General features: G+C 38.0%; 1 protein-coding gene across 1 annotated transcript; it reads left to right on the top strand.

Annotated features, from left to right (window-relative positions):
* Positions 1-815: 815 nt before the first annotated feature.
* Positions 816-21,467, top strand: CPO (carboxypeptidase O; the record flags this gene model as incomplete). Its single annotated transcript, XM_082630406.1, is given in 12 exon segments — positions 816-883; positions 4,574-4,583; positions 7,901-7,951; positions 7,955-8,002; positions 10,735-10,830; positions 11,880-11,990; positions 13,125-13,215; positions 14,431-14,630; positions 20,276-20,360; positions 21,203-21,222; positions 21,226-21,279; positions 21,282-21,467. Coding segments are annotated over 12 exon segments (1,020 nt in total).
* Between the last annotated feature and the right edge of the window lie 1,768 nt (positions 21,468-23,235).

Below are 23,235 nucleotides of genomic sequence, written 5' to 3'. Positions count from 1 at the left end.
GAAAGATCATACAGGGCAAAGGATTTAGATAGATCCCCAAATGCTACGAACTTTGTTTAAATCATTTACTTCTCTGCACTAAAGTTTGCCTTGCTCAATTAGACTTTTAACAGTGATCTTAACTTGAGCCTTTATTTTACTGGTCACTGTTTGAGATTCAAGGCATATCCTGGGTTTGTCTAAAAAACAGGGGGTTGTGGAGCAGTGTCTGACAGAGTCCTTTAGGTGAGAAGAATGTGTGGGGAAATCCACTTGGGAAAGTATTTAAAATATTTTCACTGCTCAGATATGGAGAGACCTGGGTTTGTTTAAGAATCTGGTGATGTGGTCCATCAGAACAAGAGAAGACATTTGACCCTAAATAAAGCCTTAGATTGAAGAGGGGAGTAAAGATCCTGAGTAATAACCATGCCCACCATGACCAGAGCAGAAGACACACACCCCCTATTATACCCAGCAACCTGTGTGAAGGAAAGAGCAGGAGTGGTCTGCTCTTGAATATAGGTGATGGGGATTCCTAGAACTGAAGATTTTACACAGGGAAGAAACATTTTTCTGGATTTGGGGGAGCCAAGAGCTTCAGTTAATTTGGTTTTAGAGGAGAAAAAAAAAATCAAATAGTTTTCCACTATTAAAAAAAATTGTTTGAAGACATCATGGAGTTAATGAAGCAACTGCTCACATATTATTTCTGCTGAGACATCCACTAACTGATTTATCTTATCTTGATTGTGGAAACCTATGCCCTTATGCATTCTCAGAGACACATGACCTGCAGGAGAAGCACAGGATTTTCTAGCTCTCTTTGCAGAAGAATGAAGCCTCTGCTTGGAAACTTGTACCTCCTGAGGTTGCTGGTTCCTGGGGAGCTGGGGTATGATAGGTGATTGTGAAGCTGGAGGAGGGGCTGACTGGTATGATTTAGATTGTCTAAGTGGAAAGCTTCTTTTCAAGATCAATGCAGCTCGATTCTCCCCTCTTCCTACCCATACACACCACCACGAGATAAGAATAATAATCACTGAAGTTTTATCATTGAACATTACTCTAATAATCTTTAAATAAATGAGTAGATATCTAAAAAAGATTTCCTAGCACAGTGTATGATAAATACCAATAAATATGTCATGTTTTGTAATTGAAAAAAAGAAAATTGTAATGAAAATTCTATATCCCTCATTTACATAGTTTCTTAATTGGTAAATCACATTATTCTAATTATTGAGAAAATGTTTAAAATGTTTAAAACTACCAAACAGTTTCACTAAGACATAATTGCTGTTAATGTTTTTGAGTAGATAGCTACTTAGCTAATTATGTATATAGTACTATTACAAGAATTTTTCAGTTAAGTTGTATTATAAAAATTTTCCTATGACATTCATAACTTATTGAAAACATAATGCAATCACTAATAATATTCCTTCATTGCTACCCTATAAAGCAGACTTGACTTCTACTGTCAGTTTTACACATGATACCATGATGAGGATCCAGCTACATGACAATTTTTTTTGTTGTTATTGAAAATCTTTGATTATTTCCCTAATATAAGCTATAAGAAATGGAAGCACTGGGTTAGAAGCTTAGAAAAATTCAAGAATCTTGCTACACATTGCCAAATTGTCCTCTAAAAAAGTTGCATCAGTTTACACTTCCAACAATAGTGTATGAAAGCACTTTTTAAGCATTTGCCCATTTGACAGGTGAAAAATACCTACAGTTGACTTATTTTTCATTTTGTTGATTTCTTATAAGGTTAAGTGTTTTGTCTTATTTATTTGTCTTATTTATTACTCATTTACTGGTTTATAAGTTGCTCCTGTCATTTGCTCTTTTTTGTGTTCTTTCCCTATTCATAATAATAATAATAACTTCTTTGAATATATAATATATATTAAACATTGTGTGTGTGTGTGTGGTTTCCATATAAAGTGTATTTTCCTTTATTCATACATAGTTTATTATTCTGCACATTTGGTATATCTCATCAGGCATGTGTGTTTATAAACAGTATTTCCTCTTTTGTTTCATGGTTAAACGAATCTTGCAACAAGCTTGCTCTCACGGAACAGAGAAATCCACTCCAATTTTTGCCCCAGACTAACTGTACGACCTCAGCCTGTCCCTTAGCTTCACAGACAGTCTGATTTCAGATATATAAAGGGAGTCCAGGATCTATGTGATGCCTAAAGCTGTTTGGACATCACCATCTCGCATTTTCCATTAGTTTACTTGGTTTCTTATAGATACTGCATTTATTTTCTCTTCTGAGATTCTTCATAGATCAATGGCAAAGACTTACATAGGTTACAGGGGTTTGATTGAAAAAAGAATTAACTTATTTAAAAATATCACAAGCCTTAAAACTTACACATGCTTTGGCCTAGCATCCCTGCTTCTGGAAATTTACACTGAGTAAGCAAACTATGGAAAGAATTGTATGCACTAGGATATAGCTTTATGTACAAGATAAACAAGATATTAAATATTATAATATTTGGAAACAACCTAAATGCCCCATATTAAGTTATGCAAATGTCAATGCGTGACATATGACAATGGGATATTATTTATCCATTAGAATAATTATGAAAATTTTAATAGCATGGGGAAAGACATGTTTTATGCTGAAAGAAAGATGCAGAACACAAAATGGATCAAAATACTTTAAAAAATAAAAGAAAAAATATGTACCAAAATGGACATTGTTCTCTTTGATTGATAATTTTTTTCCTTTCCCTCAACTATTCTTCATTTTACAAATATTCTACAAAGAAGATGCATAAAACTTTTGGTTAAAAAAAATGACTGCCAAGCCCAGGTTACATTATGGAAGTGATTTGGCTCAGTGGGACTCAGACAAGATGGCTTCCAGTGGACAGCTGCTCATGACTGCACTTGAGGGAAACATTTCAAATCTGCTAATTCTGCTCCTTTTTGACTATTTTCATTTTCATTATTATTTACTGATATAAAATAATGTCCACTTTTATATGGCTCTTACCAACTCAAAACATAGATTAGCTGCAAGTCTTGATACTCTTTATTTACTATGTGTGATGTAATACTAGTCCAGAAAATCTAACAAGGATGACAAGCTTTGTAATCTCTCCATTGATCATTTAGGGAGGTTACATACATTTACATACTCCCAATAAAAGTGTAAATCTGTAGAATCATTTAGGATCTAGCACTATGAATCAAATGCCTTGAAATTGTTCATCCTCTCTGACCTACTAGTCCCATTCCTGGAATGTAACTCAAGGAAATAATCAGAAATGAGCAAAAAGTCATTAACTCCAGAATTATTTACTATAGGATAAAACCAAAAAGGGAAATGGCTTTAATATCCAGCATAGATGACAATATTTATGTGCATGATGCTATGAAATATATACTTACTGTCAAACATTATGCAGTTATTAAAAATAATGTTTATAAAGAGTTTTTATTGGTTTGAGAAAATGTCTCTGGTAGGATATATAATTAAAAAGCAGGGAATACAACATTATATATAGGTATAATCTGCACTGTGTTTATGAAAAAAATATGCACAGATAACAGACTGAACGGAAATATGCCAAAATATCAACAGTGGTTAACTCAGGGAGGTGGGATTGTAGAGGATTATTCCTTCCTTCTCTTTTTTATTTTTCTCTTCTCCATACTTCCTAAAATTTCCACTTATAAGCATATGTTAATTTTGTAAGAAGGAAAAAAAAACTTTGAAAATACATTACTATCATGAAATATTCATGTAACTGTTTCCTAAGTATTTAAAATACAAAATTTTCCTCAATATTCATTATGTCTTTTTGCCTCTTTTTATATTCCAGTCAAAATTTCATCAGGCAATCTTTGATGTACAGTATTTATTAATAATGTACCACCAAAGCATCATTTTCTCTGTTAAACATTTTATGAATTCCTATTAAAAAAGAATACACAAAGTACAATAATCTTTTCATTTGGTCGGTGAGATGAGACTGGTGGTAATTTGGGGGATTAGCCAGATTTTTCCTTCCTTCTCTACATGTATTATGCATCATCCAAGTAATTGCCTAGAAACAGGGAACAGCCTTTTCTAGGTTTACAGTTTAAATGTTGTTTGAACTAAGTATTTGGGGTTTTGATGTTTAAGTATTGTGTTTAATTTCATGTTAAAATGATATTCACTCAAATCCCGTACGGTTCACTTTTTTTTGCATGTTATATGGACCCAGTCATTCAGTGCTGGACTTAGGAGGCATCATACTCACACATTTTGCAGACATTAGCTGGGGGAAAGCCAAATGTTGGTGCTTGATGGTGCCCAGTTACCTTTAATTTATTCCCTTCCATATTGTGAAATTGCCTGGGAATACCAGCCCAATTGAAAGAGGAATCCACCAGCTGCCAGGACTGCTTTTTATTGTAGTCACTTTCCTACGGCACTGAGTAGATGGTGATAAAGAAAGACTTGAACATTTGCTAAACTATGTGAAGAAAGGAACAGCGTCGCTCTGAGCAGCTACCATCCCTGGTCCCAATGCCGCATGAAAGCATCTCCAATGATCTCATTTCCTGGCAGGACAGCCAGTGTGAGGAATGAAAAAGAAGGAAGGGCTGAAAAGACTCTTCTCATTTGCTTCATTTCCTCTCCTCTCTCCATTCTGAAAAAGCACTGAAACTATTTCCCGATGAATTTATAATGCTGATACTTATTTTGCTTTCTATGCAGTCCAAATCAGAGATAGACAGTTTATAAAAATAGGCTAATAAATATTTTATGCTTATTTTCTAGAGTATGGTAAAAGTAAAATTTAGCCTCTGTAACAAAATCTTCAGAAAAAAAAAAAAAACCCAACACCCTGGGATAATAGTTTTTACCTTAAGGATTGTTGTTAGAATTATATGTAGGAATATATATATATATATATATATATATATATATATATATACATATATATATATACCTTAGAACAGCTCTGGCATGCATAATTTCTTATAAAATGTTGGTTGTTATTATTACTGGCTATACTTCAGTTTGGAATTCTCCCTCTCCTGTCCCCAGTATATTTAGTGCACTGTTTAATTGGTAATCAGGCTCTAGCTTATCATACCTCACGTTTTATTATTTGATGGTGAAGTTATTTTGCTTTTCATGTGTTTATGTCTCACTTCCTTAAGTGGATTTGAAGCTCTGTAAGAAAGAAATCTATGTTCTATTACTACTACTATTATCTATTATCACTTTTGCAAAGAGTACCAAGTGCCCACTGGGTTGTTGAATGAATTAAGATAACAGTGCAAATGCTTTGACTGGTGCTTAGAATATAGTGCCAAATAATGGTTAACTAGTGTTATTATAATAGGTATATGTTTGCTGATTATTTGATAAGCACACGAAATGTACTCCTGAAAATTTATGTGTAAATTGAATTTTTTTGAATTTTAAACACACCAAGGGATATATGTATTTTCCTTATAAAATGATATGTTTTGTAAATAATCAGCCTCAACATATTACACCTGTATATATTTTTATATTGAAATTTCTCATTCTGAAGCACTCTAGCTTACTTTAAAAAAAATCAAATAAATGATAAACATTAGAAACGAATCCCTGAAAAACATGGAAAAGCATATTGCTCCTCAACTATTACAATTTTAATGACATTTGTTTCTTGTAATCTCCTTCTAAAATTCATTTCATTGTTTTAACTATCTAGACAATCCTATATCATGAGCTTTTCTTGGACAAGCTAAACAAAGTAAAATTCATTTAACAATAAAACATTTACAGTTTTGAAGATAAACAGCTTCTGCTAAATTCGGATTATTATTATTAACATTAGTAACAATTAAAGTCATGGAATTTTGTAGCAAAATTGATTTCTATTAGAGTGGGTGATTATGGTCCATGGTGTTAATTGAACAGATTACAAAATTAAAATGTAGTCAATCCAGTTACTGGAGTTATGTAGATGTGAATGGAACTTAAGTTTTAATTAATTCTATCAAAATATTTTGTAGTTTGGTATTGTTTGAAGATAATACCAGTTAGATGGCTAAATTATTCTCCATGTAATTTTTATTTTCAATGTTATTGCAGCAAAATAAGGCTTTTACTTAGCTTTGTTTTGAACTACTACTGTGTTTTAACATTTATTAAGGGTTAACTAGGTTCCAGAAATTTGCTTATTTTTAAACGTAGATTAACTTATTTAATCTTCATAAGAATCCTTTGGTAAGATGTTATTATTCCCATTTTACAGATTAAAAAATGAAGGTTTAGGGAAAGAGTAAATATAATACCAGAATGTTCAGAGAGAAAAATGTGGGAAAGTAGATGAAAGTCATTGAAACATTAGCTAATTAGATCTCTAACATGTTTCCTTGTCACTATCCAAAAGAATTACTGAGTTAAATGATATGCACATTAAAATTTTTGACATAAATGCACAAGTTGCCCTCCAACCAGGCTTTACCATTTATTTCCTCAGTATTGGGGAATATATTAATATTTTCCAGAATTTTTTTCAAAAAGTAAAAGAAAGAATTTACATTTTCAGGACTTCCCTGGCAGTCTAGTGATTAAGACTTCTCCTTCCAATGCAGGGTGTCTGGGTTTGATCCCTGGGCAGGGAGCTGAGATCCCACATGCCTCAGGGCCAAAAAATGAAAAAAACATAAAACAGAAGCAATATTGTAACAAAATTCAATACTTAAGAAAAAAAAGAATTTACATTTTCTTCTGTAACAATCACCCCAAAATACTGAAGTTTCATAGATTTTTTTTTTAAACAAGATCCAGTAAGACCCATGAGAAGTATATGTGCTGGTATCAGAGATGAGTCACACCTGGCTTGGCCACTTGCTCTGTGACCTTGACCAAGACAGTTAACCTCTTTGTTCCTCAGTTTCCTTATACATGAAAAAGGAATAGCAGTACCTATCCTGCAGCTTTGTTTGAGAGTAAATGAAATAAACTACATTCCTACTGATTAAGCAATAAATAAATGATAGCTACTGCTGTGATACGCTGCTCTTTGTATGTCTCCCAAGACTCAAGTCACCTGCATCTGATCCAGTCCCATCACAGAAGAATACACAATACCCATGTGATGAGTTGTTAGTCTCTTCCCCCATTTAAGTATTATTACTGCTATAATAATGTATTTTATCTGTAGGTATTCCATGCTCAGATGAATGTCAATTGAGACACAGAAATTTTCAAATAGAATAGTTGCCATCCCAAATTAATTATTATTATTTACCATAACTCTTGTCCTTCAGGTATTTCCACTATACAGAAATTGAGTGTGGGAGGTATCATGTCACATACCAATGACGTCTTAATATGTCTTATGTTTGTGAGTTCCTTATTTCATTCTCCCTTAAAGAACCCCAAGTTATTAACTTGGTCTTGATTGAGAAATTTCACTGTCATGTTCTGTGAAGGGTATACACAGGCTCTTCTCTAATTTTGGATCCATGGACATTAGCAAAAGATATTTTGGGGATTCATAAAGACTAAAGAAGATCCCACAAAATAAGCTGGGCCTGAAATTTCTGGCATGATTGAGTGCCACTGCGAAGTCCGGAAGTCTGATGGCCATTTGAAGGCTGTGTGATTGTACAATGTTTCAGAAGTGTTATACTGGATTGTTGAAATTGATAATTCTCAATCATTTATTTGTAAAGTTCAACAGGGTGTCCTAAGCTTGGGTGGCAGAGTAGACCTTTAAAGAATATGGGAGGAGGGGCGGTCATAATTCATTAGTTTAGTCTTCTAGTTTGTGTGCTAATAAAGAGCGAAGAGTTCAGAATCTTGATGAAAGAAGCAATTATCTTAATTTAGAGGCAAGCAAAGGATCTTCTTATTGATAACCTCAGTCCTCCCTGGCTGTTTCAGATCTATCAGTGGATGAGCGAGATAAGGGAGAAGTACATGGAAGTGGTGACATAGCACTTCCTAGGAATGACCTATGAGAGCTGGCCCATGTATCATTTGAAGGTGAGTGAGAAGGCTGAGAATTAAGTCTCATTCAAGGATATTTATTTACTATCCAGAGACTCTAGTCAGAAGTATAGACAAGGTTAAAAGACGCAAGACAGAGAGACTTGGTTTTTCCAAAGTCTTGATTTTAAAATTCAAAACTTGGTGGGGAGGGATAAATTGGAAGATTGAGATCGATACATACATACTACTATGTATAAAATTGATAACTAATAAGGACCTACTGTATAGCACAGGGAACTCTACTCAGTACTCTGTAATGACCTATATGGGAAAAGAATCTAAAAAAGAGTCCAAATACATATTTCCATATGTATTTATATAACAGATTCACCTTGCTGTGCACCTGAAACTAACACAACATTGTAAATCAATTATACTCCAATAAAACTTTTTTAAAAATTAAATACTTGTAAATGCTTACATCTTAATCATGGGGGTGGAATCATGTTCTGGAGTAAAGAGAATTTGGAATGGTTGGGTGAGACCACAGGGGTAGGACTTAAAAATAAAGTCCCAGAAGTAAGAACTTATCCTTTAGTTTTCTTCACGCTTGGCCTCCCTCGTCCCTGCTAAGACTGAGGAACTTAGAATCGTGGAGGGTGGCTGGAAAGGACCTTAGACGTTCTGGCTGAGAGGTTTCCAGCTTGTGCTCTCTGAAGGCGTGCCTCCAGTGCTCCCACAGTGGAAGGGGGACGGGGTGGGGGGCTGCATAAGGGAGAAATCCCCAGTTCACTTTTCATATGTATTTTGAGTTTTTACAAAATTTTCTTTTTTAACACATTTTTTTCCCATAAAAATGTTTGAACATCATGGACAACCTTTATTTTTGGTTCCTTCATTTTATAAGGAAACAAAGACCCAGAGAAGTGAAGTGACTTGTACAAGGTCACACAGCCAGACCGTAGCATAGCCAGAGGGATAACCCAATCTCCAGGCTCTCTGCCCTTTTAACATGTGATACGATGAAAAGTGTTTGAGACTGAATAACCACTTTTCCACAGGGCCAGGCCTTCTTGGCTCTCAGTTTTAGACCAGTGGTTTTTCAATCCTGGCTGCTTAATACGGATGGCTGGGCCCCATCCACAGAGATTCTGAGCTAATTGCTCCAGGATGGGGCCCAGACACCTTTTGAAAGCTCCCTAGGTGATACTACTGTGTAGGCAGGGTTGACAACAACTGCACCTAACCAGTGGTTTTCAAAGGGTGGTCCCTCGACCAGCAGCATCAACATCTCCTGGGAACTTGTTAGAAATGCACATTCTTGAGGGTCTAACTACAGATCTACTGAATCAGCAACTCTGTGGGTGGGCCCAGCAATCTGTGTTTTAACAAGCCCTCCTCCAGGTCATTCTGATGCACACTCATGTTACAGAAAAACAGTGCATTTCTAACAAGTTCCCAGGTGGTGCTGATATCACTGGTCCAGGACTACTCTTCAAGAACCACTGCCAAAGTAGTTTGGCATTAAGAACTAGCATTATTTTGTTCTCTGTAGACACGTTAATTTACAAAGCACATCCCCAAATTCAAGAATTCCTTACACCTACAAAAAAATCTCTTGGCTCTGAAGTAGAATTTACCCAGAAGCCGAGTGAGTAATTGGTTGATATGTTAAGTGTGGGCCACCTACCAGCCTGATTTTTCCATAGGCCGTCAAACTCTGAGCTGAGTCAGCCAAAAAGATCTCTAAACATCCTTTGCCTAGGACGTATTTTAAAGAATAGAATTGGCACATAACAAGGAGGCAATAAACATATGGTCATATACATAGACTCATAAATAAAAGGGGTAATTACAAGAGAGAATTAAGGTAAAGGGTAGATTAGGAATTATGCCAGGAGCTTTGAAAATGGGTGAGGCTAAAAGGGAAAACTTCCTTGAATATGATGAATCCAGCCCATATTTATTTCAATTCGTAGGTTTCTCATAGATATAGAGGGAGAGCCTTCATCAGCCCAGCTCCCAAGAGCTTCCAATGAATAGCATGAGTCCAGGCCATTTACAAACCAAAACAAGATGTGACTGTTACGAACATGGGCATGTTCACAGCTTCTTCTCAACCAAAGAGAATCCATAATTGCCAGGTTAATTCCTACCTATCCCACCTCTGAAAGAGGAGGGAATTTTTCGTTCTTGAGTGAGTACAAGAACAACAAATGGGGAGAGGAGAAAGAAGATTGGGTCAGCTGGGACTGCAGGAGTCTCTAAGGAAAGAGGAATGTAATGAGTGTAATAAGTACTGCAGGAGATTATGCATTTGGATCCTTTCACAGTTTCAGGAAGCTTCAATGTAGACTGGGGTTCATTTTTACTAACTTTGAGTCATGCACATTACCACTTGCACACTTTGCCGCTCTGAGTGAGCCCTATGTGATAAGGTTTTATAAGGTTTATGGAGATTTAGCCTCTCAGTTTGTGGTTTATGCGTTTATTTAAAGTTAGGGAATAATTTAGGATGTGGGGAAGACCAGGCTTTGCATGGGGTACACAGAGGTGTCAGCTTGTGGTCCTAAGAACAAAAGGCAAGGTAAGCACAGGAGGGCAAGCATGGCCAACAGAAGGGTCATATTGGTGGGTGTCTCTGCCAGCATCCTTGCCTCATCCTTGAAACCACAGAGTGGAAGGAGACAGGTACCTCTAGGGCAATAAAACAACCTGATAACTTTGCACGGTGGCCTCAATCATAAGCCATTGTTTGATAATGAAACACGAAATGTCTCCTCTAGATCAGCCAACCATCCAGTAACCCCAAGAAGATTATCTGGATGGACTGTGGAATTCGTGCCAGGGAATGGATTGCCCCTGATTTTTGCCAGTGGTCTGTGAAAGAGTAAGTGTCTTTAACTTTCTAATAATGGTTAACCACCCCACAAAATACCTGCCATGTCTCGGCTTTGGGGAGCAGGTTTCTTTCACATCTTGACAAGGCAGCTCTCCACTGAGCTGCTCCTTCACCCCAAGGGAAATGGAATTCATAAGTAGCTTCACTGAAAACTGAGTTAGTTGTTCTGTTCTCTTTCTAGTGTACCCAAAATTATCTTTATTGGAAAGTAAACAAATCTAAATGGAGAAGAAAATACATCTTGGAAGTCAGAGATGAGTTTGAATCCTGGAGCTCTTTCTAATAGTCTTGTGCAAAATTTCTATCACTAGGACCCCTCGTCTTTTACCTGCAAAAGGTGTATGAAATGATTACTTCAACGTAGTCATGAAGAGCACACTATTGTGTGGATTAAGAGATTAACACATGGAAACTACCTGGCACCGTGAATTCTTTCATATTACCTATATCCCTCCTTTGAGGGAATAAGAAAACTTTAAAATTAATATAAGATACTTTTTGTGTCAGTCTTTTCAGAAATCCAAACATAATTCAACCCACAAATTATAGTTCTCAAAGTGTGGTTCCTAGACCCATAGCATCAGCATAACTGGGAACTTGGAAGAAATGCAAATTCTGGGTTTCCACATCACCACCTCATACCTACTGAATTGGGGCTGGGGGTGGAGATGGATGGTGGGCAGGCTGTAATTTAAAAAGTCCTCCAGCAAGAAAAACCACCGCAATGAGAAGCCCATGCACCACAAGGAAGAGTAGCCCCCACTGGCTGCAACTAGAGAAAACCCCAGTGCAGAAAGGAAGACCCAATGCAGCCAAAAATTAAAAAAAAAAAAAGTCCTCCAGGTGATTCTGATGCATGGTGAAGTTTCAGAAGGACCACCAAAACGAACGGGACAATTGAGGCAGGATTGGATGGCAAAGGTTGGATGTTCAGTCACCACTTATGATTAAGTTGAAATTGTTAGAAAATTAAGAGAGAAAAGACCTCTCCCCAGGATCATTCCAAATGTTTCTCTATTAAATATCCAGATTCTACAGAACTATAAAGACAACTCAAGGATAAGAAGTCTCCTTAAAAACCTGGCCTTCTATGTGCTTCCGGTTCTTAACATAGATGGTTACATTTATACTTGGACAACTGTGAGTACATAGAGTTTGGTCCTGGGATGGGTTCATGAACTAGATCTTGTCTTGGGTTCATTTTTCTGACCTCAGTCACTGCAGCTATAAAAATGTTTTGTAGTCGTGTAAGGGAAGAAATCTCTTTGGGGATAAAAATCACCATTTTTAAGTCAACAACCTAAGTCAAGTTTAGGACTGAGGAGGCTGTTTGCAGTCCAGAGCATGTTGTTTGTTTGGTTGATTTTGACATATTCCCAGTTTTTCAGCCAGACTCAATGTTTCTCCAATACTACCTCCTTAAAATTTGTGGATTGCCTGTCACATGATTAGGATTATGCTGGTATAAAATTCCTATACTACCCTGTATCCTTATATCAGTTCTAGAAGCATGCAGGGCACAAATGATCTATAAATACTAACCCAACCTTCATTTTTCATGGTGTTCATGCATACGGAGGGGTTGAGGAGGGGAAACATCTCATAAAGATTTTTATTTAGTGACAACTTCCTCTTTAAAAATGTTTCCAAATCATACCACTCCATAATTAAGAGCCTCTGTTTCCAGAGACTATGAATTCCTCCCCCTCCCCCCTGGCTCCCCCAGCCCTTCGTGGGACCCCTTTCTCTGTAACAGCCTTTCTGGCCCGGTATGTGAATCAAGCCCTTCCCTCCCAGCTTGTCTGGCGAAACAGGTCTTTATCCCTGTCTCTACTCTTCAGTCTTCTGCTTCCAGAAATGTGCAGAGACCATCTCTGATGCACCTGGAACAGCCTTTTCCCATCTGCCAAGCTATTTCCCTTTCGTCCTTTATCTCTTGGACCTAAAATAATGACTCTCTGAAGCTTTTCCTGATTAAGCAGATCCTGTCCACCAGGCACTGTTAATCTGCTCGTTAAGGAAAGGCCAAACTACCCGTCCAATTTGATGGTTTATATGTATATACACTTTGGGTTGTACAGATGTTCCTGTTGTTGGGGGTTGCTAGCCCATCTGGAGGACTAAAAATTATACGCAGAAGCTTCATAATGTTGAGGCAATTTTTCCAGACAATCCTAAGGAACCATTTTTCATGTTTGAGAACCACCCATCATCATTAACACTGTGATTTATGAGACCTTAGAATGGCAACTTCCCTATGTTTGTCTGTTACAGGATTGGCTTTGGAGGAAATCCCGTTCATCCCATAATAATGGCATGTGTTTTGGGACAGATCTCAATAGAAATTTCGATGCATCCTGGTGTAGTTAAGTACATGCTTCGTAGATGAATTGATGAATAATGACACACACAAAAAAATGGAGCAGAGAAGCCAGAAGAGAGGTGAATTACTAGAATTACTACTATTTATATATTTATATATATATATATATATATATATATATATATATATATATATCTTTTGAAATAAACCTAATTTTGTACAGCTTTCTAGACTTCCTGGTCAGTGTTACTCCCTCTAAAGAGGTGGTATTATCTATACAGTAAGAACAGCAACACTGAAATGCAGGACTCTTTTCAAGTGAGACTGGCTAAACAAGGGCAAAGAAGACCTAGACCAGTGTGAATATTTTTGAAATCCATCACTTTGTTTTAAAATATACAAATTGTTATAAAGAAAAATCAGAGAAGTATCCTTGCAAATTATTTTACAGCAGGAGAGCAGAAGTAAACAAGGCAAACATTTTCTTCTCCTTAAGGCAGTTTCATGTTTCTGAATCTCAACAAGTCCAATGCATTGGAAGCAAATAGAGGTAGGGATGGTTAACAGCAGTCTGGTTAAAAACCAGATGGGAAAGGTTAACATTCAGACTTGGCGGCTCTGTGGTCTTGAAAAAATTGCTTCATCTCTAGGCTTTAGTTTCTCTTATTTTTAAAACGTGGCTCAGAGTAATAACATCTTATCAGTAGGTTGTTGTGGAGATTCAATGAGATGCCACACAGGAGGGGCTTAGCACAGTGCCCTGCATGTAAAAGGTGCTCTGTTGATGGTCCTTATTATTACTGGTGTGAAGGACAGACTACAAAATAGCTCTTTTTTTTTTTTTTTTTTTTTGTCCTGAAAAAATAGCTCTAATGACAAGCCAGTAAGACAGAAAGAGATATACTTAGGGCAACAAGACTATAACAGAGTCTGACCCTGGAACCCAAGAACAGGTTCACAAGCATCTGTTTCAGGGACCACCAAAGGTTTAAATGAAAGATTACTGAAAATGCCATTCCATTTTGCATCTTCCTTCCCGGGCCACATGAGCAGGGGTCTGTTTCTAAATCTGCACATCAGTCCTCCTGCCTTTCTGAGTTCCTCCTTGAATGACTTATTTTAGCAGGACAAAATTAGACAAGCAAAGGCAAGCCTTAATTCCACCCACAGATGCCCTGAGCAAGGCTGACTCCTTGACCCTGGTCAGTGTTAAACGGAGATCGTGATGCCTTCCTTGGGGTTTCCTGTATGTTTCAGGTATCGGTGCATCTCACAACTGCCAAGATTTAACATTCTGTGAGACAGGACCCATGTCTGAACCAGAGACTAAAGTTGTTTCCAGCTTTATCGAGAGCAAGGAGAAAATTGCCTGCTTCCTGACCATGCACTCTTATGGGCAGCTCATCCTCGTGCCTTATGGCTACACCAAAGATAAATCAAGTAACCATGAAAAACTGGTAAGACCATTGTGCCAGAGCCTTGAGAAGCCTCAGCACCACCCTGCCTTCCTTTCCTGATTTCCATTTCTAGGGTTTTGGCTCCAGCCCCGCTTTTGTTCCCTTTGCTTTTCCTTATTTCCTTTCTCCAGCTTTTCACACCTTGCCAGACGCCTGCTGGGAAGGCTTCAGGTTAAATGCTGCTTTACCTGCATTAATTAACTACCTATTTCAAAAAGTGTCAAGTTGGGAGACATCTTAGGTATTCGTGTGTAATATAAATGAGATGGTTATGTTAATAATCTGCAGGAATGCGCTTTCATTTCTGTAAATTCTCTTGAAGCTCCGTTCAGCAATTATAGCTTTTGAACCGTGCTTTAAAGAACTTCCCAGCTGTTAGTGGAATATGGCATATCTAAAATAACACGGCTAAATAATATCTGCTCTCTTCTCTGCTAAACACAATGCTTTATTTTCTTCTAAACTGTGCCTCTAGTATTTGCCTAGGAATATTTGTAAGGGGAAGTGCCAGTGAAATTCAAGCCGGGGTAGGGAAAGTCTGCTTTGTCTTATCCAAGGTCCTTCTCTGAAGCTGTGTTTACCCAAGTCCTGGTGGGCAGAATTGTTGAAAAGGACTGGGCTCTTTGCCTTTTTGTGAACCTGAGAACAATAGACCTAAGTTAAAGAAAGGGTCAATTTAGAATTGTTGTAGTTTTTTGTTATCTTTTCTTAGAAGTTATTTTTTCAGTTTTTAATTGTGATAAAATATACATAATATAAAATGTACTGTGTTAACCATTTTTAAGTGGACAGTACAGTAGTGTTAAGTATATTCACATTATTGTGCAAAAAATATCCAAAACTTTCATTTGCATCATTGAAATGTCTCTACCCATTAAACAAAAAATCCACATCCCCCTTGTCCCTGGCAACCATCATTCTACCTTCTGTCTGTATGAGTCTGACTATTCTAGTTACCTCATGTAAGTGGAATCATGCAGTATCTATCTTTTTGTGACAGGCTTATTTCACTTAGCATAAAGTCTTCAAGCTTCACACCTGTTGTACCATGTGTCAGAATTTCCTTTTTTTTATTAAGGCTGAATAATATTCCGTTGTTATGTATATACCACATTTTCTTTATCCATTCATCCATCAATGGTCATTTGAATTGTTTCCACCTTTTGCCTATTGCAAATAATACAGCTATGAACATAGGTGTACAAATATCAGCTTGAGATCCCACTTTCAATTCTTTGGGGTATATACTCAGCAGTAGAATTGCTGAATCATATGGTAATTCTATTTTCAACTTTTTGAGGAACCATCGTACTATTTTCTACAGCAAGTACACCATTTTCTGTTCTTTCCAATAGTGAACAAGAGTTCCAGTTTCTCCACATTCTCACCAACACTTGTTATTTTCTGCACATCTTTAAAAAATGTTTTTAAAACAAGCTCCTCATTATCAATAAATGCTGGGCTGGATAGGGGCTAATCTTGCTCTGTTCTTAAGACCACAGAAGGCTGGTGGCCCATTGGCTCTGTCATTCCTCTTGTCCCTCTCCCACTGGAACATCACCCATAAAACACAGGTCTGGGCACTAAAAGAAAAACCACTATAGATCTTTGCTGAAGGCAGCCCTCCCCACCAGCAGTCAAAAATATCTGTCAGTACCCCCAATATCTTTCCTGCAATTGTTTTCAGACATTTGTACTATGTGATCATTTTGCAAGAGGTGGAGATAACATTTACCTATAACTTTAAAAATTACAAAGAGATTTTATGGCCATTACTTCATCTGATCCTCATGACAGTATGATAAGCTCATTTTGGATATGTAGAAATTAAGACCTTGAGTTAATTATATTTCTAAAGTCCCTGTAGACAGTAAATGTTGGAGTCTGGGCTTGGAACTCGTGTCTTTGGACTCCAGAGGCCACATTCATCTGACCACAGAACACTGCCTCTCTCCACTCAGGAAGGGTTTGCAACTTCTGGAAGCTGTCATCAACTTAGATGCCCAGTCCACTGTGTCCTATATTCTCCTCATTTCTGTGCCCAGAAGTTCTATGTCTTCAGTAAATAAATGTACAGAAACAGAAATTTTAGTCAAGAAGCCCAGAAATCTCCTTACTTCCCAATTCCTGTGATATTTGCCATAAGTGTTTACTTTCCGCTTAAAGGATTCTGTGACAAATACAATGAGCCACCTAAGTCAGGCCATTATAGATATTTGATGGGACAGGCCTTCTACCAGCAGAAAAACGAGGCCCATATACTCCAGTATTTTTCTAGAGAATTTCATTTCCTTTTTAGGTTCAGGAAAACAGTTACGACATCTCCGTTTTTGCAAGGTTTGTATTCAAATGTCACAGGGTCTTGGACTGCTGATTGGCTGTCTCATTAGAGCCCTCTGGCCACAGAGGGTGCACTGACATTGCTGCTACCAGAAGGTGGAATTTTAAGGTGGGAATTACTGGCCATCCTCAATACTCTATGTAGAGACTGGAAAATTGAATTGAGAAAGATTGCTTCAATTCTGTATCTCTTACAGCCTTAGGTGTTGAAGAGTTAGCATAACATTCATCACCAAGACTTTTCCATAAAAAGACTGAAAATGTTGCCACCATGTATCAAACTCATAAAAGCTAGCTAGCAGTGTTTTTAGGTTCTTAGTGATAAGCTTTGATAGAGTACACAAAGATAGAATCACACCAACTGTTCAAGGAGTTTTCCATTTCTGGTATATTTGCAACCACCAGAGACTAGTAATTAATCTCTATGTATTTACAAAACCAAAAATTTGTAGAAATCTTCATAAATATTATACTGTATGATAGACAACTTGGCAATCACTAAGTAGGGGAAACAGAACTATATATACCCTCATTCTAAACTGCTCTGGAAATTAGAATAGCTATGAGAAATCTAATGTTTCAAATGCTGATATTCTTTCCTTTGGAACCCTTTCCATATCAACCCCTGTATCCCATTCCAAGCTCCATCCTCCCACACACATGCCAGGGCCTTAATCAATTTTTTGAGTGCTTGCCTGTGAATATATGTCTTCAGGAAATTCTCTGGGCCCAGTGAAGAAGTTATTAAGCGGGCATGAGGTCTTTAGCAATGTAAATTATACACTACTAGCAAAGGGTTTTTATTATTTTGACTAGAAAGAACCTTTAGGTTGAGAAGAAGGAGAGCAGAGCAATTGGCTCTCTATGACCTTGCAGTATAGTGTCAAAAGGAGAGGGAAGAAGAATCAGGAGCTTGACCCTTTGAGATTGAAGGCAGAGTCTAGGGGAATCCTCATTTCATGTTCTCAGAAAGGACCAAACCCAAAAGCTAAGGATCACAACTGTATGCTTATCATATATGTTATAATTCTTACTCCTATCTACTTGCCCATGGTAATTGCTGGTGGGATCATTAAAAAAAAAAAATCAAAAGTTCTTTTGTCAATAAAGAAGAGGAAACTGGGAGACTCTTTCCCTCCCCACAGCCAAGATTTGAGGAAAAGGAGCAATATAGGATAAAATAAGTGAAGGTTGGCAGTGGGAAGAAGAATCATGATCTGGGGTGAGCTGCAGGAAAGAAAAATGAATAGAAAATGTAGCCTGAAGCTGCTCCATGTAACCCAAATTACAGTTAAGACCAGTTAGCATGGAGTTTCATTCAAAGAAACACAGAAACACATGGAAATTAAAAATAATTAAAAGCAATTCATATCTCTACCAGAGACTCTCAAAGAACTTCAAAAACCATGTAGTTGCCGCTTCTTAGCAACTCTTTCTCTAGGCTTCATGCTGTTAATTTCACTCACACACAGCAGCTACCCTGAATCCTTTCTCTCCACTCTTCATTCTTATTTCCTTACTGGAATTTCTCTTTCTAGAAATCCCCTTTCTGACTCTCCTTTCCTTCTTATAATTTCCCCTTCTTTCTACAAACAGCTCTTGTATCTCTTCCCAGTGTAAATGATTAAAACCAGCTTTATTCCTTGTACTTCTTTAGCCCTTCCTGTCCATCATCTCAGTTCTGGACAACATAAGCCCAGCAACTAGGGAAGACACAGAATCTCTTTTCAGGAAGAGAAGGAGAAGGTAAAACTCTTAGTATGAGTGGAGAGGAGGCAAAAAGCTTGCAAATATGTTTAATGTTGAATGTTAGCACACACACAAAAAGTGCAAAGTCCTACTGCTGCACAGGACCCCATAACCACTTATTACCTCTCCTAGTCTTCCTTTTGAATTTCCTATCCCCACTCTACCCAGACACCACCTTGTCACACCTTAGGATTCAGTCAGACAATACAGGACCAGGAAAAGAGAGACAGAATCTAAAACTAGACTTGTCACTGGTCAGGGGAAGAAGTCAAGGGAGCTGATGCACCTGTAAGTGTAGTCAGGCTGCCCTCAAGGGTAAAGCAATTGTGGATCCAGGCAGGGAGTGAAGGGGATTTTGGTGGTGTTTGTATAGACCCAAGGGGGAAGTAATGGGATACACCACCGTGTGGGTAGAATATAGCATTAGGGAATCTAGGGTAGGGAATACTTAGACTATCAAAAGGGTATGCAAAGAGATTTATCAGACAGTCAATAAATATAGCCAATATACTTGGACCTCAGTTAGTGACTCTGATCTCAGGAAAGGGTCTGAAGAGAGCAAGGCTGAGACCTTAGAAATCATCTAGTTCTGAGGGATTTCCAATTCAGTAAGGTGACATGGGTGTAGATAGAGGAAAGTGTGCCATTTTCTGCTCTGAAAATCTATGAGCCTATGAGAGATAAGTGTCAAATACCTTTAAGGAAAAACAAGAGGGAAGTAATAAGAGAAGCATGAGCAAAGGGCTATGGGAGAAAAAAAGTGGGGAGAGAGAATCCACTTAGGGTGCTCAAGAAATGCCTATGGAGAACTCAGCGTTTGAGAAGGTTCTTTGAGGTTGCATAGAACTTCAACAGAGAAGAGGTAAGGCATCCCAAGTAGAGGAAATATCCTGAGAAAAGGCAGAGAGGCTGAGGAACATGGGGTATGCCTGAGCAACTGTGGGAGAACTTGAGTTTGACTGTAATCTAGGGTGGGATCTAGAGAATATGGTGTTGGAAATGTGGGTTAGATCCCTATTGTAGAGGATCTCAAATAGTAGACTGAGAAGTTTATACAAATGCAGTGCGTAACTGAGAGTTACTGAAGGTTTTCAGCAGGATCATTATCATTGTCCTGCTCTACAAAGGTTCGCCTGGAAGTCAGGGAGATCAATTGGGATTAAGGATTGGCAAGAGGAAGGAAAACTTATTAGAAGATGACAGCAGTCCATTTCAGAGTTGATAAGACTGAAATAGGGTGATGGCATTAGAAATGCAACTTGGTAACTGTTTGAGAGAAGAGTCAAGGATGATTGTAGGACTTTACATGTTGGGGGCACATGATAGGCCGGAACTATGAAAATCAAAACAGCCTTATTAGTGGGGGAGATGATAAAAATGGATATGAGTATGTTGAGTGTGAAGTATCAGAAGACTACCCAGGTATAGATGTTCAATGGGAAGTTAGAAAGATGGTCTGGAACTCTGAGGATGGATTTGGACAAAATAGCAAATGCTCTGAATTGTTGGATTTATTTTTAACACCAGATATCTGTCTCTGCATTTCCCACCTACAGATCCAAGTTGGACAGAAGGCAGCAAATGCATTGAAAGCAAAGCATGGAACCAATTATAGAGTTGGATCTAGTGCAGATATTTTATGTAAGTATCTTTTTTTCACCTCTTCAATAGTATCTAAAGCACAAAAGGATTCAGTGGACTTTGGAGACTGGAGTGGACAGGATAGAAGAGTTCCTCGGATCAACAGGAAGTTGTACAAATCAAAATGACCAGGGATAAAAGGGAGTCTGTACAAATCCAGAATTGTGCTCTCTAGGGATAAGGTGTGAGCTAAAAGCAAAAATTAATACACTGGCTCAGACCAGTACTCCCTCTGGCTTCAGTTAAAAAGAACTGGCAGGGAGAAGGCACAGGAGTTAACAGGAAAGACATTTTCCAGTGACCCTTGGTCGGTTGATTCAGTTCCCAGAGGACCATCAGGCAAAACAGGTGGGGCCTGGAGTTTAAAAAAAAAAAAGGATTTAGTTGAAAGGAGAGTGCATTGCTTTCCCCATCCCCAAGCACCCCCTCCTCCACTCACTGAAAGACAACTGAGATAATATTTTCCTAATATCATCATTTTAGCGATATTGGTCATTTTGTTTCTGTTCCTTTACATGTCAGTTGAAACTTATCTTCCAATATCAGATTGTCTTGTCTTTGATTCAGCTGAGAAACTTTAACCAAACCTCTGCTTTGTGCCAGGCATGATGCCAGGCATTGTGGGGATAGATGTGCCAGGCATAATGCCAGGTATAGTGGGGATGGCGAGTGGAGACAGAAGCAGAAAATGTCAAGGAGAGAGAGAAGGCAGCTATTCATAGATCCTAATATGAAAGAGTTGATTTATTTTGCTGGGTTGAACTTTAGTCCCTTAAATGGCTGTAGAAATCTGTCGTTTCACAGAATAACTTCTAACTCTTCCTCCATGTTTTCATTTGTAGATGCCACTTCAGGGTCTTCATGAGACTGGACTGGGGACATTGGGATCCCCTTCTCATATGCATTTGAGCTGAGGGACATATGGGTACATATGGGTTTGTCCTGCCAGAAACTCAGATTCAGGCCACCTGCAAGGAAACCATGGAGGCTGTGCTTTCAGTCCTGGATAATGTGTATGAGAAATACTGGTATTCAAACAGTGCTGGAAAGGTGACATCTACTGATGTGGTGCTGAGCTTGCTGATGTCCTTCATGTTTCTTCTGTAGGTGCATCCTACCTAGGCCTGCTCAGCCCCAGTGAAGTGATTATGGTTGCATGAAAGGTGTTTAAGGCTATGGAGGAACCAAATAATTTAACTAGAAATACTTTCTATTTCAAAAAAGATGAATCATCTTTGCATTTTAATGTTTGTTCTGCTGGTAATTAATTGTTATTACTTTAGTAGACTTTAATATTAGTTAGTTATTGGTACAATAATGCCACAAGCCAAACCACTCTACAATTCAGTGACTCACAAATCTATAGGTCAGCAAGGAAGTTCTGCTGATCTTGGCTGTGCTCACTTACATATCTGTGGTTTGTTTCAGGGCAGCTGCCCCAGGGTCTAGAAAGTTTTTTCCCATCTAAACTCTTTGAAAATTTTGCTCATGCCTGTGACCCAAGTTCACACTTAATTTTGTGTAATTGCGTTAGTAGCGGCATTCAGAAGATGAAGTTATATAATCTCTCTATATAGCTATTGCTGGTTTTATTTATTTATTTAATGTTTTACTTATTTATTTAAAAAAATTTTTTTTGAGAATCTACAAGGTACATTTTGCTAGGCTCTGGGATTACAATGGTGAATAAGGTAGACATGGTCCTTGTTCCCCTGGAATTTCTGTTCCAGTGAGTGAGACTGATTGGAATGGACACTGTTGCATACCAGACAAATCTCATCTCTGGGGAGCCATAATAATCAAGAACACAAATATATAAACTAAACCTTGCATCTTGTGACGGGGCTATGAGAGAAATAAAGAGTAAGTAGAGAGGTAAGTAAGGGCCAGATTGTATGTTTCTGGGTACACAGGTGTTTAATTGTGCCATATTGTCTATTACATTTTACGTGCTCTTCAGGTAGCATCTATGACTGTCATTTCCTATGTATCTCTATGTGACACCTTGAAATGATGCTAAGCACTTGTCAGGCTTTGAATAAATGTTGTCGCTGTGACCAGCTGACAGGGTATCCTTGGGTGTTCTGTCACCCGTTTCCGAATTTCCTTGTTGGTCACAGTCACAATACACTTCTTGGTTGTAACCCTTTTATTGCTTTTCTTTGTCCTCTTTATTTCTTCATGTTTTGCCAGTGTGTGTCTGATAAGGGTCAGAAAGGAAAATGTCAGGGGCAGTGGGGCTTAATAAATCAGAGAACAGCTATTTACATAAAAATGCCAGCTCCACAATTGTGGCATTGTTAGGAGAAAACGGTTGGGTTTCATCAATGGTCAGCCTGGGAGGGAAGAAAACTAGTATGGCCACCAATGTCACATTCAAGGAGAAAGCGGAGGAGCTGTGGCTTGAGACTCAGGTTATCAGCTTTCATCCAGCCTGTGTTTTAGTTTCTAAGGCTGTCTGTTAACAATTTGGATGTCTGAGTACTATAGGAGCTCTGATCTACAAAGCTTAATTCATGTCGAAAGATTGAGTCCATGGCCAAAGAAAGCTGGAAGGGAATGGATGGAAACGCAAGCTATTAGCTTGCCTGAAACTTCCCACAGGGATCCTTCCAAAAGTTAAAGACACAATTGTAGCCTTCTCAGGGTGGGGCTTCACATGGCTCTGAGGGTGTGGGAGACTGAGGGCCATGACATGTTTTTTACTTCTTCAGATAGTGTTTTACTCTTTGTGAAAGGATACTAAAAGCAAGGCTAGAATAGTGATGAATGACCACACTGATCTTTCTCAAGGATGTTTTCAACTTTCTGGTCTTAAATGGTAATAGTTTGGGAAAACGGCACAACTGATGCAACTAATGCAATCTTTAAAGTA

The sequence above is a fragment of the Mesoplodon mirus genome (genome assembly GCF_964341445.2).
Source record: "Mesoplodon mirus genome assembly, chromosome: 8".
In the NCBI taxonomy this organism is placed as follows: Eukaryota; Metazoa; Chordata; class Mammalia; order Artiodactyla; family Ziphiidae; genus Mesoplodon; species Mesoplodon mirus.
Note: the sequence above shows the minus strand (reverse complement) of the source record. Positions and strands in the feature narration are given on the sequence as shown.